The sequence below is a fragment of the Puntigrus tetrazona genome, chromosome 21, assembly GCF_018831695.1.
Source record: "Puntigrus tetrazona isolate hp1 chromosome 21, ASM1883169v1, whole genome shotgun sequence".
NCBI classification, from domain to species: domain Eukaryota; kingdom Metazoa; phylum Chordata; class Actinopteri; order Cypriniformes; family Cyprinidae; genus Puntigrus; species Puntigrus tetrazona.
The window spans coordinates 14157082-14175594 of NC_056719.1; the positions used below are offsets into that span (position 1 = coordinate 14157082).

Genomic DNA, 18513 nt, shown 5'->3' on the forward strand with positions numbered 1-18513 from the left:
TAGAGAGAACTGTCACCTGCAGAAGACAAAACCAGTTTTTTAGTATACTAAGATGCTAGTCATTTGGTTTATGGAGTGGAAGTAGTAAAGCAACCAGGGAAACCTACCAGGTATTTTTTGTACATGGAGAACGTCTCTTGGTCACTTATTATAACTCCAAGTGATCCTTTAGGGTTGTCCACACACTGGACAGGGGCCTAAATAAACCATTTGTTAAAATCATGAAGTACTTTTAAGAATTTACAAATATACATACATATGCATACATTTCACAAATGAACAACCTTAATTTGACCCACTGAGGATTGACGAGGGAGATAGTGTAACATACCCTGAAAACATATGCAAGTATAAAGATTGTAGTAGCACATTTTTACCTGCCTACTGCAGGATTTATAAATAAATAAATAGCCATAAAAGCAGATAAAGCTTGTAGTTTCATTAAAACAAACATCTGTCATTTGCTGTCTTCGTGCTAATTTATTATTAGACTCTTCAAGCTGAAGGTTCTTTCTTGAGCTTTGCTCTCAAAACCAACATGACAAATATGAACATAGTTAATACAAAAAGAAACCCAATTGACTGATTCATCAAATGTGTGATGTGGTGGTTTTCTAGCTAAGTAAAACCGTTTACAAGAATGCACACGCAGGATGCAACTGTGGTGAAAAACCAAACCCAATATACCAACTCCCCCTGGGCATGCAAATAATATGTCAGCAATTTTTTGTCTGAAAGTAACATTCAGTGTGCTTTTGATCCCCTTATACCAAATGCATCATCAACAATACATTAGAATAATTTTATTTAAATAACCAAATCTATTTTCAAAAGTCAAACAATATGTTTTAAGCAGAGGCTAAACTGAACTTATTATTGTATATTTCTAGTATTTAGAATATAACATGTATTGTCTTTTCTTAAACTCTGTGTTTAACTTATGTTTATCACAGAAATGAAAATTCAAGACCCAAGAGCTGCTGAATCAAGCTATCTTGGATCTTAGTATGAACATGTTAACAGTTATGCCTAATACATAATATGCTGTATTTATACATTAGCTTTAATATTTAAAGGCTAATGTGCAACAACAGAGCATGTGATTTCTATGACAAGACAGAATTATGTCATAATACTGGCATTTTAACAAGAAAAAATGGGCTTTAATGGGCTTGTTGTTTTGTATTACATCACAGTTTTTTAAAACACTGTCAGTGGGGTAAAACGCCCCCAGGTGGTAATGGGCAGTTACTTTAGTTATTCTGTTTTGAACAGCAAATCCTTGTGTTTTTCTATCATATGTATTCTAACTTGTTGGTTGAATAAAAATATTTGGTTTCATGATGTTCCCTTATGAACATTCTGTTGTAACTTTGCACCAACATGCCAAGCCATTTAGCATCAGTTAACTACTCTGTGTCACGGCTACATCAGGCTTCAGAGAGCTGGAAGCACTGATCCAGAAGTTTAACTTTATCAGTCTTCCAAAGCAAACCTTAAACAGCGCTATCCCAAAAGGCAAAGGAAAGCAACACAAGGACTTTAGGTTTAAGTAATTAGCTAAAGACTGTTTGAAGACAACACATAAGTTACTTGTGTTACGTTATATTAAGTTACATTTGTGGTTAAATCTAGAATTTAGCTTAGGTTTTGTTAGGTTCCAAACTAAGAAGGGAGCAGTGTGGTGTAATCAGACTGCAACTGTCTTACAGGTGTTACGGTATATATTTTTTTGGCGCATTCACTGTGCACTCCTTTGCCTGGAGCAGGGAGACCGCTCGCTGAAGACTCACACCTTGAACTTTCTTGAGCTTGCGTGCCATGAGCTGAGCAAGCAGTCAAAGGCAAGTGTCACAGCAGTCCTAAAGTGTCCTAAAGTGGATTTCGCCGCCTTTGTGGAATGGGTGCTGGTAAACAACAGCCTCACTCTACCACTACCAGAGACCAGCCCACTATTCAGCTATCAGTGTGACAGAGGTACCGCCTGAGCCCATCACAGACTTGTTTGGAGAGGCTTTGTACAGTTTGCCTGAATCTCCTGTGTCTCCACTGGTTCCCTCCAGCTCCAGTGCCCGTGTTCCTTCCAACCTCCCTCTCCTGTCTCCTCTTAAGTCAGTCAGTTTCTCAGCCCCATGTCTGCTTGTGCTTGTCAGCCCCTCAGCTCTCTCCCTCAGTCCACGGTTATTGGGTGTGCGGTTCCACTTTGGGATTTCCAGTCTCCAGCTCCGCACAGACCTGAGAATCCCCTTTTCACGCATCGAGGCTTTGAGCCCTGGACTCCTCAACTCCACCTCAGCTCCAAGCTCCCTCGTCTCCATCGAAGTCTGTCATTCCACCAGCTCCACAAGGCTCCCTCAACCCTCCAGCTCTGCATTGGTCAGTCGTTGACCATCCACCACCTGGGACTCCACTCCTCTGGCTTCACCTTGTCACTCTGTCCCTCTGACTTTGTCAGGCTTCTCCTTCCCTCTTGCTCCACCTTCATCCTCGATCGCTCTGGCTCTGCTACAGTCTTCGGGGCCCCAGTCTCTGCCTCGTTCACCTGAGCCGCTAACTACCCCATTTGGCCCTCCGGATCCTCAGCTCCATCCTGGCCTTCTGTTCCATTGGCTCCATCTCCGCTCTAGGCTCTTTCCTGGCTCCTCACATCCTCCATCCATCCTTTTTTTGTCTTTTTTTATTTTTATGTCTGCTCTGCTCCTGCTCCACGTCTTCCTCCAGAACCTTCACCTTCCCTCCTCCGTTGTTCCTGTTTACGGCGCAGGGAAGTTTCCAACAGGGGGCGTTATTTGACCTAATTTCTCTCCGCTGTCTAATTATCATTCTTATTCATTATCTAATTATTCTGTTAAGGTGTGTCTGTCTTATTATCTTAGATTTTCTTCCCCATATAAGTTGTGTTCCAGCCTTCAGTCTACGTCTGTTCTCGTCTTTGTAAAGTTGTGTGTAATGTTAACTCCTGCATTGTTTATTAAATGTGTTAAACCTTTACGCCTTGCCTCCTTGTGTCTTGGATGCATGTCTTACACACACTGGCATATAGGGCAGACAGTAAAAGGTTTTCAAACAGTAAACGTTCTTTACAGCCCTGTGTCTTTCTGCCTTTTCCCTCATAAAAATACTTCATAAGTGAATATGATTTATGGATGGTATTAATTTTAGGGATGCAAATTATCAGACTGATATCGGAATCAATATCAGTCTGATAAGAGGAATACTTTAACTCACCTGTGCTCAGGATGTTAGTGATTAGATCATGTCAGCAGTATGGATCGTTCTTGAAGCAAAGTTCTGTCTGAAAGATGATTAGATTGAATGACTGTTTTGGATCTCTGCATTTAATCTTTAATCATTTAAAGCACAGTACAGAATGCTAAGTTCTGTATATAAGAGAGTAAACTGAAATAGCATGTACAGTGGCAGACTCCCCCGGGTCCTAATGTCTGTTCCATAAGGAGTTATAAAATGGTAAGGCATGGTGTTTGGCCTACTTCCAATTAAATTAAAAATGTAAAATACATTTCACAAAAAACATTATGGCTGTGTTCCTGATTAAATAAAGCAGTAACTGTAGTCATAAAATAATGAGCATGTACTGATTTAGATCAGAAGCTAGAGCACACATGAAAATAAAATTTAAAAATACAAATATGCTGGGTAAAATATGGACAGAATCAGCAATTGGGTTGTTTTGATCCATACCTAATCACTAGTTCTGTCCATACTCTACCCAGGACTGGGTTGTATTTAACCCAGACTTAAAAGTGTAAATGAGATGTGAATTCATCTGATTTGGGTAATTAAGTTATTTCAATGCATTTGTGTGTGATTGACCCCTTTGTCACTTGCTAACGGTCCTGGTAGTATAATGGCTGGTCTTGTTTATAAAGGGAGCTTTTTTGGGTTGGGGAAGATTGGGAACGTTTTGTACCCATGATAACACCATGCACGACACTCACACTATTGTTACACTGGCACAGTGTCTTCAAAGCACATTTTAAATGTCAAATTAAATGGATAAAAAAAAGCTGCAACCGTCTTTTTCAAAATCATTGTTTAAAATCCATGATCGCTATCTTGCCACCATACCACTATCTTGCACACTTTCTTTCCTTTTTTCCTCTTCTCTGCACCAGACTGATAATGCTGCACCTCTTTGACATGAAATGTACTTTTTATTAGGCTAAAGAGTACTGCTAAAGTGTTTAATAATAAAAATAATTATGCTTGTGAAATTCTAGCCCTACCCTATTTATTGTCATTCCTGCAGCTAGCTATGAGTTTTTCTAAAACAAGTGCACTAGCCATGTCAATGACCCCTGTATTTTGTAGTGTACTCACTATGTTTATAAGTCACTCTAGACCTATTGAACACAGAAGACATGGATGACTGTTAAATTCTTTTATTTTAAGTATAAAGAATGAAATGTTAAGGTCTTGGGAGGCATTTCTCTTTCTTATCTTTATTTGCTGTTCCTACAGACATAATTTGGTGGAGTTTTTCACTTCTAAATACACATTTAACTGTATAATAAATGTATAATTATTTCTAGATCAGCTAATCAATAAATTTTGTCTAAAGACTGTAATAGCACATTTATTACATGCCTATTGCAGGCTTTTTAAATTAATAAATAAATAGCTATAAAAGCAGAACTTAGATTCATTAAAACAAACTTACCTGTCATTTCCATGTTGCTCTTCAAGAGTCTTCTAAAGGTTTTTTCTTGAGCTTTGGTCTCAAAATCAACATGACAAAGATGAACACAGTTTGACTGATTGACTGATTCATCAAATGTTGGATGTGGTGGTTTTCTAGCTAAGTAAAACCGTTTACAAGAATGCACAAGCAGGATGCAACTGGTGAATTAGTCCAACCCTCTGGGCCTGCAAATAACATGCCAGAAATTACTTGTCTGATAATGTGCTTTTCCCCTTATAACAAATGCATCCCTAAAGTTTTATTACTAATTATAATAATTTATTTGAATTAGCCAAATAGAACTATGTCACAATAATGGCATACTATCTTGCTACACACTGTTGTGGGAACTTTCCTTAACAATGTGTTTTCAATAGTCATTATACAGAAACCTCAGTTTGCAAATAACTTTTAATGTACAATTTTTATAAACAGTTCTACAACTTTTTGGTCCATTTTGACCTTTAAAACGTGTACTATTTTACAATCGTAAACTAAAATATCGTAATAACAGTGTATTACATGCCTCCCCAACAACCTCCTCCCTATACAGCTTCCCACAAAAGAGGGGAAACAAAGAAACTTTGTTTCTTAATCTTAATAGAAGGAAACAACGCAAATGTTTGGGTTAAATGAAAGCTCCCACAAGATGATTAAAGCTCTCTTAACACATTTTTCTGAAGTTAACCACAAACAAGAGAAGTAAGCAGAAGGTACTCTTGCTCCAAGCCTCCAGACTCTAAAGACTGCAGCTCTTAAGTCCAAGCATTTCCTCTAGTGGACCCATTATGATAGTGCCATCATCAGCAGGATCATCTATTAACAGGCTCCACCTGTGAGTCCTAATCAGTGTTGGAATAAGAGAGAGAGAGAGAGAAATGAAAACAGCACATGCACAAAAAAGAAAGACACCCCCTATGTCCCTTTACAAATCCTGGGACGTAAGAATCCTGTTTCTGCATTCACTTATTATTGAGAAGTTACTGATCACAAACAATTTAGTTGAGAAATATTACGTTATGATTGTTTCACAAGCTTACATTTCACCAGGTTTAAATGGCCTTGGGAATTTAATGAAAACTCATTGGTTTAAAACACCCCTTAACATTTAGTACGGTCATAGAACTGTCATAAACTTGAATGTTTCCATTTGAGTAGACCATTAGATCTGAAGACTGAACCCGGAGTTGACTGGAACACACAACACTGGACACGACGAGGAACTGGAAGACGCAGGAGACAACTGGAACTGGAGGTGAACACAAAGGTAATATTCAAGGTAGGTATACTCAATGGAATATTAGAATGAGTCCACTTCATTAAGAACAAGACTGGACACTGAGGGATCTGTGGTGTGTGCTTAAATATAGGAGCTTGATGAGGTGATGATTACATGCAAGTGTAGCTCATCAGAATTCGGGTGATTGGGAGCGTTGTGGTTGGCTGATGGGGGAGCTTGGCTGTGGTTGGTTGGTGAGAGAACCTGGTTGAGCCGTTACAGAAAGAGATCCTTTTGCACACATAATAACCATACCTATCAACCCTCCCATTTTCCCGGAATTCTTCCGTATTTTTTTTGGGAACCATTCTATTCCCACTATCATCCCGTATTTTAATCTTGCTGTAAAAAAACCCCGCTGGGCAGTTATACCCATGGGCATTGTGGATATATTTGCGGGTGGATAATTTAAACTATTAATGATGTTAATATTTAATACATTTTTGTGTTTGAAATATATTTTTTGATCAGGCATACAATATTGTTTGTGTGTGGGAAACAAGACGGAAGAAGACTTAAAAAAAACTATACATGTAAATTGAGATATAGCTTTACACTTCAAAAGGCATTTGTTTAATTGATTAAATGTAAGCGCTGCTGCTTACTGTGGTTACTGAGGATATGGCTATATTCCTGGCAAAAAGACTCTGCCCCAAAGACTTGTTTTTGACAAAACTTATTAACTTAATCTACTATGACCATTACAGAAAAAAATAAATAAATAAATAATAATAAAAAAAAAATATATATATATATATATATATATATATATATATATATATATATATATATATATATATATATATAAATATATATATATATATATATATATATATATATATATATATATATATATATATATATATATTTTTATAGATCAGCTGTGGCACAAATATTGGGTAGTGGTCTAATACACTTGTTAAGCACTTGTATATAGCCAATTTAATTACTTTATATCCTCAGAATCCCTGAATGATTAATTGGGCTATTTAATGATAATATAGATTTTTTATTAAGCTACTGTTTTACTAAGCTACTCCGCATGGATCACACATGCTCATGAAACAGCTCTCATGCAGCAGAAATCCCTGAGAGGAAATGACAGAAGTTATTACAGTTTCAGTGCTAAAAAAAAATATCACTTCTCCTTATGAGGCATCTGAATTAGGAAATTCTGTATTTTTATTTTTTTTTGACAAGAAAGAAAAAAATGTCATATGGAATATTAGGATTGAAAAGGTTATACAAGTATTGTTTGCTGCTGAATGTCTTTAATTCAAGATATGGCAATTCCATTTTTTCATCATGTGTAAATGGGTTGATAGCATTCAATAGATATTTCCTACTAAAAAAGAAAACGAAATCATATGGAAGGGCTTTCCCCCTTTTAAATAGCTAATAATCTTTGCTTACGTCACAGCCATGAGGCATGATTTTGATATTAGCAAAGTTGTGGTTAATAAAATGTGGGGTTTATTGCATGCAATGACAGAGAATTCTATCTTTTAACTTTTAACACTTTGAAATGTAGAGAGCACTTTACTGGAAGAAAAATATGTGTACCCCTGCAGATAAACCAGACACCAATATTTATTATTGCATATATATATATATATAATTTCTAACATTTCACTATGCTTACAGCTGAAATAAATGGATAAAGGAATAATAAGTCTATATTTGTCATCGTAAATATAGCGGGTAAAATTAGTACTGAACATCACAATTTTTCACATTAAATGTGTCTAAATGTGCAACTTTATTTTCTTTTTGTGATACCAGTTGAGAGTTTGGGATCATTGTCTTGCTGAAATGTCCACCCTTGTTTCATCTTCCATCATCCTAGTGTTGGGACTGAACCAGCAGGATTGCTTTCTAATTACTGTTTCTATTTAACTTTCTAATATTTCTGTTATGGCTTTCCATGGCCTTTTGCGCCTCCCTTTCTTCATACGTCCAATTCATTTTCCCTGTCGTTTCGTTTTATTTATCCTCTGTATATGTAAAAATGATAACGTGGTGATGTGGTAAATGTGGTAAAAATGATAAAGGCTTAGACTTACCCTGGCCCGGGGGACTTGGAACAAAAATACCACTAATATAAAATATAACAAAAAAATACACCTGTATGAATAAATTAAATGTATTATGTTGAAATGACAATTGCTTTATTGAATTAAGATCTACTCGTGTTGCCCCATTTTCTCTTTTCTAAAGCATTGTTACAGTCTTGTACATATAAACGATAACACACAATTCCTCGTCTTGCCCTGTCATGGCTATGGAGGTTGCCCCTGAGACTCAATCAGAGGGCCCTCCCGCTATATTTGCCCCACCCTGGAGGGCCTTTGTTATGCCTTGCTCTGCCCTGGAGGGCTTTCACCATGCCTGATCCGCCCTCTGTTAAATGTGCTAAACACATTCTAATATTTGAGTTGAACTGGTCTGGAACAGTGTTGTAAATACAACTTAACCACTGATTTCTAGTTATGTCCTCTTTTGGAAGCCCAAAGTAGTTTCACTTTCTCCACAACATTGCGCTGACAGCAACACTGCAGCGAGAATAATGATTCCGTCTTCTTTCTTTGCATAAACATTTGTGTGGTGTTATGAAAATAAACCCCCATAGTGACATAGAGATGTGGGGGCATTTACATAAGGGTGTTTTAGGAAGGTGCGGACGAGTCTTAACTTTTATAAAGAATATCGCTTTGGGTTTGACGCTTTAGTCTTTGCAACCTTAGGGATCTTATCTATGCACTCACCACTTGTAACATCCCAAAAGAAAAGAAAACTTATACATTTTATCACAATGACAAATTGTATACAATAAAATCTATAAACTGCAGCTAATTGGGTGCAGTATAAAATGAACAATTAAGAGCAAGATTTTCCAAATAATATTTACTACGATATATACTGTTATATATAGTGGACATTTATTAAATCAAATGTCCTGTTTTTTTCCAAGCAAACCAACACCATGGTCATTTAACCAACTTTTGGTGCTTTTGTAAGTGTGGCCAGGTGCCAAATCCTGCTGGAAAATTAAATCAGCATCTGTAAAAAACTGAATGAAGCATGAAATGCTCCAAAACCTTTTGGTACGTTGTTTTTTAAAAAACACAAAGGACCAACGCCAGCAGATGACATTGAACCTTAAACTTGAAACTTAACACTGGACTTCATGTAAATTGGCCTATGAGCCTCTTCACCCTTCCTCTAGAGCAGTGGTTCCCAACCGGTGTGCCGCGGCACTAAGGGGTGCCGTGAGATCTTTTGAGGGTGCCGCCAAAATTTCGGAGAAAAAATTGCACTAACGTCATTCTCTCTTGGCAGGAGAGGGGGAGGGAGGCAGGGGACTACCGAGATAGCGGAGAGTAGAGACCTGCAATCCCACGGGAATACCGCGGGTCTCGCGGGACCCGACGCAAGCCAGTGCGGCGCGGGACGAGGTTTGATATGTGAACGCGGGTGCGGGCGGTAAGGTCCTCGTGTGTGCGGGTTGCGGGAGAATAAAATTATTTGCGGGACTCCCGCAAAATGGAAATATCTTAAAATTAAATAGTTAAAAAGAAATAAAATATTATTTATCTGCTGCACAAAAGCAACACGAACAACTCAAAATAACGTAAATTCTCACGTGGTTCTTGCGAGGAACAAAGACCATAGACCCACACCGAGGCAAAATGTCTGAAGAGCATGACACAGGTGGAGCGCTTAGTGCTACAGATATTAGTTCATTATTAAAGAAAGGAACATACAGAACTACAAAGCCAAACAAAGGGAAATCCGATATTTGGAAATGTTTTTCTATAGTATGTGACGGTATGGAAAGCACCTTTCCCTTTGCGAGCTGCGACAAATGCAGCAAAATACTCGCATACAGCAGCCACAAGTCTGGAACTTCAGGTCTGAAGCGTCATGTGCACAGTTTTAATGTTTACATGCGGGCGGGAGCGGGACAAAACTTGAATATTGCGGGCGGGAGCGGGAAAAAAAATCTATATTGTTGCGGGAGCGGGACTGAAAAATCTGTCCCGCGCAGGTCTCTAGCGGAGAGTCCTTCTCCACCCCACCCGTTCCTCAGTGAGCGTTGTGGTTTGACGCGTATAACACACGTACAGGACAGGGCGCATTCTCAACAATAAGTCCTGATATCAAGAGTTTGTGTTCCAAGCATCAATCACAAGTTTCACACTGAGTATACATGCATGGTGCACTGTGGTCTATTTGTGTGTTTGTCTTGTATCATAGTGTAACACTGTAACTACTTGAATACATTGTGCAACTACAGTAAAACTTGTCACAATTAGATATTTGTATCGTAATACTATTTTTTTTATTAAGGCAGAATCAGTGTAAACAGTATTCTCATATCATCTAGGACTAGGTATAAGGTGTTGTTGCATGCAAACTCTTGAAATGAAACAAATAAATAAATAATAAGAAAAAAGCTACAGAGATTTTAAATATCTATTTCCTTATAAGGGTGCCGGGAACTTTTGAAAGGCTTTCCAAGGGTGCCTCAAACAAGAAAAGGTTGGGAACCACTGCTCTAGAGTCTAGACTTTAGGACCTTGGTTTTCAAATGAAAATAAAACATCTGAAAAGAGGACTTTGGACCACTCAGCAACGGTCTAGTTCTTCCTCTCCTTAGTTCAGGTGTGTGAGGGACCGAGAGGTCAAGAAAAGGAACACGAAGGTTTACAAAAAAATTTTATTTAACCCAAATCAAATAATTCAAACTTGTTGCAACAACAACAAAAAAACCAAGTGAAAAACAAAAAAAAGAACTCACACAGGGGTAAGCTAGCAGGCTACAACTGACACCAAATAAACAAAACACACAGCTTATAAAAAGGAAAAGATGGGCCCATTACAACATAAAAGGAGAAAACAAAATTACATTAAACATTCAACACAAAAAATAAATGACAATATCAAACAATACAATTCTAAATTAATATTAAAGAAACAACACTAAATCAATAAGTACGATCCAAACCCCCAAACAATTAAAAAAAAAAGAAATCCCCAATTCTGTTTCCCCCATGCCATCTTAGCAAATGGTACATCCAGGCGGAACCAATAAACACAAATTCCTTGTTCCCACCAGGACTCCAATTTCCAAAGGTATCGCTTCCAACTCTCCCGTCCGCGGCTAGACAGGCCACTCACTTCTCAACGGTAAACTTAAACTTAGATAGAAACCAATATTAATAACAAATACAACACAATCCATCTGTGTGCACTCCAAATGAACAGCGATGTAAATGAAGGGGTTGAAAAAGGTATGCAAACCAAAATAAAAAGTAATGATTGTTTACCAGATATTTGTGTTGTGTATTATTACTATGATCGTGATTACTTAAGAAAATAAACCAAAACAAAGAATGGAAATGATAACCTTAACAAATCTATATAAAATGTATAAAGGAAACTGAGTGTGCTTTGGCTACATTACCACATCTCGGGCCGTCACAAGGTAAGATACCTCTAACATTATCTGTGGTTCAGGAGTGGCTTAGCAAGAGAAATATGACAACTGTAGCCACATTCCTTGACACGTCTGTGTGTAGTGGCTCTTGATGCCTTGACCCCAGTCACAGTCCAATCCTTGTAAAGTTAAGGCTGTGGTTCTCTCGGTTGTGCACCTTTTTCTTCCACACTTCTTGGAGAGGTAGTCAGCTGTAACGTTGGCTTTACCAGGCACATGTTTGATCTTGAATCAAAAGGGCTGCATGGCCAGGTACCATCTTGTGATCCTTCCATTAGTATCCTTCATTTTGTCCAGCCGCTGCAATGCTTTGTGATCCGTCTCCAAAAAAAAAAAACTCACGGCCAAGCAGATAATATCTGAGGGAATCCAGTTCCCACTTTACTGCCAAGCACTCCTTTTCCACAATTGAATAACGAACTTCTCTTGGGAACAGTTTGCGACATGGACGTCGACCCTCTGATAGTCCCTGCAGTAAAACTGCTCCTATGCCCCTCTCAGAAGCATCAGTTTGCACGATGAAGGGTTGACTAAAATCAGGATTATGAAGAACAGTATCAGTTGTCAAAGCTGTTTGGATATCCCGGAAAGCTTCTAAACTCTCCTTCGTCCACTGTAGCCGATTCGGATGACGTGCCCCTACCATGCTTCTCAAATCTCCAAGTTTAAGTCATTATGAATCCGTATGAAGTTTTGGATTTCTTTTGCTTTTCTCTGAAGCTACAGTAGTTATGGGTTTTCCAAGAGTTAATGGACACACATGATTTTAAGGTACAATTCATTTTGCCTCAATGAATGTAAAATTTGCTGCTCATTACTAATTAGCAAGGTAGTTGTTACATTTAGGTACCGAGTAGGATTAGGGATATAGATTATGTGCTTCATAAGTACTAATAAACCTGGTTAATATTAAAAACTAGTGTACTAGCCTGGCTGACTGTATAAAGATGGTAAGTGAGTTAATGAAGAGCGTTTGCATCTATAAAGTGGGTCTTCTCTGCTTCTTGTAGTCCTATATTTTCTAGTGTATACTCACTAAGTGCTGGGCGTCCGGTCAGAGGAGAACTGACCCCTACTGAGTCTGGTTTCTCCCAAGGTTTTTTTTTTCTCCATTCTGTATGCATGGGGTTTTGTTTCCTTGCCGCTGTCGCCTCTGGCTTGCTTGGTTGGGGACACTTAACTTCTAGTGATTTAACGTCGAATTGATTACAGAGACCGTCTCTGCATTTAATAACAAATTGTTCACTCTCGTCATTATACATCCCTGTCATTGTACTCTTCTGCTTTATACTGTACAGTGCTTTGATGCAACCTGTGTTGTTAAATAAAAATGATTGATTGATTGATTGACTGTGTGTCATGATTGAGGAGTCTGAGGCGTGCGGATCCATTCGCTGGCTTTTATTGGACAAAGGCATGGTCAAAGCAGGCAGACGTCAAAACACAGCAAAGAGGAGTATAAGAGGCAAGGCAACAACAGAATCCAAAAAACAGGCAGCAAACAATCAAAGTATGAAAAGACAGGCAGGGTCAAAACCAAAGAATCTAAGACTCGGGAAACACAAGGAAACTAGAAACAACAATCCAATGTCAATTGAACAATACAACCTGCAGGTGAGGGGCCTGCTACAGTATTTATAGTCCTTCAAACAGGAAGTAGCAGCAGAGGGAGTGATCACAGATCACCCAGAAGTAAGGGCTCCCTCTGCTGGCTTGGTGACACTGCGCGTACTGTATACTAATTTTTACACATTTCCTGCTCTTTTATTCAGGAACATATTCATATTGACATATTCTAAGTCACTACATAGACCTCTTGAAAGACACAGAAGCCACAGATCACTGTAAAATACCTTTATTTAAAATTTAAGGGAGGCATTGTCTTCACTTCCCGCAACAACAGAACTGGTCTGACAGAGTTTTTCATCTTTAGAGGGAAGAGCTGGCACCTACAGAAAACAAAACCAGTATTTTTTAATAAACAGATTCTAGTCATTTAGTTTTGTAGCAAGTAGTAAAGCATATAAACCTACCAAGTGTTTTTTGTTCATAGAGAACGTCTCCCGGTCGAATATTATCACTCCACCCAATCCTTCAGGATTCTCCTCACACTGGATAGGGCTCTAAATATACCATTGCGTTTGTTAAAGTCATGATTACTTTTAAGAATTTACAAAAATATAGTGATGTCATCATTGATTCTATTAGTAATCAGTAATTTATCTACTGAATATTTTGATCAAGAAATCTGTTGTAACGAGTATGATAGCATAACATATATGTCATTTTAGTATCTTAGTTTCTTCAAAATTCACTTGAATTTTATTTTTAAATCTAAACTGCTTTGATTGGTTAAACTAGAATGGCAAAACTTTCAAATATTATGCTGTAAGCTACATTTTGTATTATTGTATTTGTATATTGTAATTATAATTTGACATTTTTTCTGACTTCATGCAAAAAATACAAACCATTTCAAAAACAAAACTACCTTAATTTGACCCACTGAGGGTTGATGAGGGAGTACCTGTATTGTACCCTGAAAACAAATGCAAATAAAATAGTTGTTAGCAGGACCTCAATCCAGTTTGTGTCTTATACGTGTAAGTTTGACCATCATACTGAAGATTTGGACCTCTCAAAGAATGTTTAAACTATATATTTCGTCATGATCCTGCCCTGAAAGCAGTTAAAATCCTCTTTTTAAGTGAACAAAAAACAAATCAGTTTATTGTAATAACGATAGCTTATATTCACGACTTTTCAGGAAGCCTCGTTATAGGCGTTAGTTAAGCTTTGATGATCGTCACGGATGAACGAGAAACCAAAAACGCCAACCACCCTAAATAATAAATCATGCTAGATAACAATAGCAATAAATGTAAGATTTTCGCAATTTACAGACTCTATAGATTAATCGCAGATGCAAAACGCATCGATTTACAAAAAATGCTAATAGGCTAACAGTCGGACTATGTGTAGCCATGTAAATATGTCATTATTACGTATAATAAAAGTTTCAGTAGTTACACAAAATGATCGATATTCACAATATTCTTTAATTTTAATAACAGAGCAAAAAAACATTTGTGAAATGAAAGATTTCCTTAGTAATACTTATACATACCATATTCGTGTTTATCTAGCACAGACTACAAAAGTGAGCGCCGTCTAACGTAGAACCGAAGACTAGCAATTAAAAGCCCATGCGAATCAAAAATATATGACGGACAAATAAAATTGTAATGTAAATAAATAATCATATGTGAGATCATTATTTTTTGGATGGAATCAGTGGGAGTCAAACACTTTTAATAAGTAATATTGTCTAAGATTGTAATAGCACATGCCTATTTCTAGATAAATAGTCATAAAAGCAGATTTGTTTCATTGGTAACACTTTAAAATAAGTGTCATGTGTTAACATTAGTTAATGTATTAGTTAACAGGAACTAACAATGTAAACTGTATTTATCATACTCTTTATTAATCTTTGTTAGTTAATAAAAATACAGTTGTTCATTGCTTATTCATGTTTGTTCACAGTGCATTTAACTAACGTTAACAAACGCAGCTTGTAATTTTAATAATGCATTAGAAAATAATGAAATTAACATTAACTAAGAATAAAAGTAAGAATTGCTGCAGTATTCTTAGGTCACGTTAACTGAGTTTATTAACGTTAACTAATGAACCTTATTGTAAAGTGTTACCATTTCATTAAAACAGACTTATCTGTGATTTCCAGTCAGAAGCACGTTTGGCTGCCGTCTTCATGTTCGTTTATTGAGAGCTGAGGTTTCAATCCTTTAGCTGCAGTCTAAAGGTTCTTCAGTGGGCTTTGGTCCCAAACATGACAAATGTAAAAAAAAAAAAAAAAAAAAAAAAAAAAAAAAAAAAAGATTTTTTAAGAAATAAAGTAAAAATAACAGAAAAAAACAGACCGATTCGTTAGCTGACTGTGACATGGTGGTCTTCGCTAAAAAAAAAATGTTCAAGTATGCATAAACAGGATGCTAATCAAAAACCAAACCAACTGAGTTTCCGAATAATATGTCAGCAGCTAATTTTTCTAAAAATTTTACAGAAAATAACATCTAATGTGTTTTTGATCCTCTTATAACTAATGCATAATTAATTAGACCTATACGTTTATTACATTATCGTTTTTTCAAATAGCTCAATTCATTTTCAACAGTCAAACAACACTCACTTAGAAACTAAAACTGTTTTGTGTCATTTCCTTTCTTTTAAAATGGGGTCTGTGTGTGCGTAAACATAAAAGGCAGCTGCTCAGAAAAGAGATTCGCTTGACTTGTGTCTTTATTCAAACTTTGTTTTTATCAGTTCAACGCAGAACTGAAACTTCAAGTTACATTCAAGTTTTAAGAGCTAGTATTCTCTTCTTTCTCACAGTATAGCATAATGTGCCACACACACTCTTGTAGGGATTCTCCCTTTTTTTCCAGTTAATACGGAAACCTTAATAAATATGCAAATAAGCCAAGACTATTTTTTGAACTGTTTTATTTTTATTTTAACTGTTTTACTATTTTATTTTTTGCCATTACTGATCAAAAAATAAGTTTTGATATATTCACAATACAAAAAGTACAAGAGATCTTCGTGAAAAATGATCTTTATTTAACATTCTAATACTTTACGGCATTAAAAAAAAAAAAAAACATTTTGACCCATATTGCTGCTATTGCTACACCTGTGCCACTTAAAACTTGTTTTGTGATCAAGGGCCACACATAAATCAATTAATTTTATTAATAAAAACTGGGCAAGTGTAATAACATGGTAATGATACAGTAATGACATGTATCTGTCATGTTATATATTTCTGATCCGATTGTGGTCTTAGTATGACTGTTTCATAAGCTTACATTTCACCACGTTCAAAATAAGTAAAAAAACCTCACTGAACTGTAAGATGATTGTGATGTGGTTTTGTGGTTAAATGAAACAATGAAGAAATGAAGAAAAAACAGGATGCTAATCAAAAAACACACCCTAATCAAAAAACAACTGCGTAACCCACCCAAACAAACAATACGTTAGCAGCTACTTCTATAATAATTTCCCAGAATATAACATTTAATATGCTTGTGATCCTCATATCTAATGTATAAATAACTATATATGTATAACATTAGAATTCTTTCATTCAAATCAATTTAAATCAAACAGCACTCTAGTAGAAACCAAAACTAAAATTGCACAGGTGTAGCAATAGCAGCATTTTTTAATGACGAAAATCATTAGAATGTTACATAAAGATCATTTTCCATAAAGATATGTAGTACGTTTTTAACACAGGAGCATAATGAAAACTCATTTGCCCAACATCCAGTATGTTCTGATAAATGTTTTGCGATCATTTCACATGGCACCGAGGTAAAAACACAAACTACTTAATGTTGAAACTCAACATACCACACACACACAATACAATGCTGAGGTGTGAACCACATAAACCAGATACTGACATTACGAGCCTGCCCTGCAGCAGTGTTTAAAAGTCAGTTTCATTTGATAAAATCAAATCTGTCTTTCAGTTTATGGTGGTAATGCTTCATGGAACGTAAAATTGAACAGCACCATCAAAAACTGCTCCAACTGTTAATTGTAATAAGATCTTCACACAGTCTGGTCAACATTCACTTTATTTCGAGACAATAATGTAGATAGAAAAGCTCTCAATGTGCCACATCAGCTGTTAGAAATGACTTCTGATGCGCCGCCCTTCGCTTTTGCTTCCTTTGCTGCATCTTTTCTTTTTCTCCTGAAATTAAACAGTAAAAATGAAGGAGCGTCACACAATAAACTAAGGTGACAAACCACCAATACGATTAACTCTATTATATACTGCAATACAAAAGTAAACTTTTATGCGATTCAACTCCTGTTGTGTCAAAAACAAACCTTTTTCTCTTGCCGGGATGTTTCTCAAAGAGAATGCGTGGAGTCGTGCGAATGGTTGACCGTCTGGGAGGTTTTGTTGCAAGCTGCCGTTTCAATTTGCTGTAAGGAGAAAATTAGAGGCATTTGCTTTAATCACATTTAACAGCTTGACCATAGCTTTATCTCCAAATCACCGTATTGAATAAACAACTATGCCAGACTGATTTAAATAAATGTTGAAAGTTATGGAATAATAACATCTATATATAATAACCGAGTAACCTTACCCTCTGATTTTATTTAACCCGATCATGTAGTCAGGGACAGGACATCCAGCCTTCTTTATGACGGTCGCAATGCTGATACATAAGAAAATAAGTGATTATCAATGTTATAAAGGGATCTGCCTTATATTTCAGACAATACTATTAGAGTACCGTTACTACCTGCGAAGGAGAGGTTTGTCATCCTCTGTAAAGAAAGTTATTGCCTTTCCTTTGTGCCCCGCTCTTCCAGTTCGACCTATAGAGAGCACGACGGAGCAAGCTTAGTGTAATAAGGATAGACAATATCTAATGTCTGCTCAAATAATAAGCTACTACAAAAGACTAACCGATGCGGTGGATGTATTCCACAGAAGTGGTAGGGAAGTCGTAGTTGATAACCAGGTTGATGCCTTTGAAGTCAATACCACGGGCCATGAGAGCAGTGCAGATCAGCACCCAGATCTTCCCCGAACGGAAACTGCTCACAACATTGTCCCTCTGATGAGAGAAACAAAGAATCACCAGTTAGGAAATATAATATAAATATAATGTTTGGTATTATTCCATCCAAAAAATGTTTTTGCATAACATTATATTTGAATAAATCGATAAAATCTGAAAAAATCGCATATTTATATTACATTAACATATTTTTGGTATGTGAAGAACACCAAGGCAACTCAAAGACCATCAATGACCTGGAAACTGAAGAAATGGGTCTCAGGAGATTATGAGTCTCATTGGACGTTATAAAGAATACAAGATTCTCAATTTTACATATGGGGGTTAAATTATTTCGAATGTTTCGAGCCAATTGGATTACTCCCATTTTTAGCGACTATGTTCACGAATCCTT

At 36.7% G+C, this 18513-nt stretch overlaps 1 protein-coding gene and 1 long non-coding RNA gene across 4 annotated transcripts in view; both read right to left on the reverse strand.

Moving 5' to 3' along the window:
• Window positions 1-13320: 13320 nt before the first annotated feature.
• On the reverse strand, window positions 13321-15718 carry LOC122326149. Of its 3 annotated transcripts, none has more exons than XR_006247434.1 (4): window positions 15695-15718; window positions 13973-15320; window positions 13515-13604; window positions 13321-13430 (listed from the first exon to the last, which is right to left on the reverse strand). It is a non-coding gene; the product is annotated as an uncharacterized LOC122326149 (long non-coding RNA). The 3 variants fall into 3 exon arrangements; XR_006247433.1 differs by lacking the exon at window positions 15695-15718 and adding an exon at window positions 15426-15679; XR_006247432.1 differs by lacking the exon at window positions 15695-15718 and having other exon boundaries at window positions 13973-15371.
• Window positions 15719-16714: 996 nt separating this feature from the next.
• ddx52 (DEAD (Asp-Glu-Ala-Asp) box polypeptide 52) overlaps window positions 16715-18513 on the reverse strand; it is a 5565-nt gene continuing 3766 nt past the window's right edge. The window contains exons 11-15 of the mRNA XM_043221646.1: window positions 18005-18155; window positions 17838-17913; window positions 17679-17750; window positions 17413-17511; window positions 16715-17272 (exon numbers count right to left, since the gene is read on the reverse strand). Of these exons, the coding sequence (XP_043077581.1) occupies window positions 17200-17272; window positions 17413-17511; window positions 17679-17750; window positions 17838-17913; window positions 18005-18155 (471 nt within the window). The 3' untranslated portion in view covers window positions 16715-17199. The remainder of the gene's footprint in view (window positions 17273-17412; window positions 17512-17678; window positions 17751-17837; window positions 17914-18004; window positions 18156-18513) is intronic.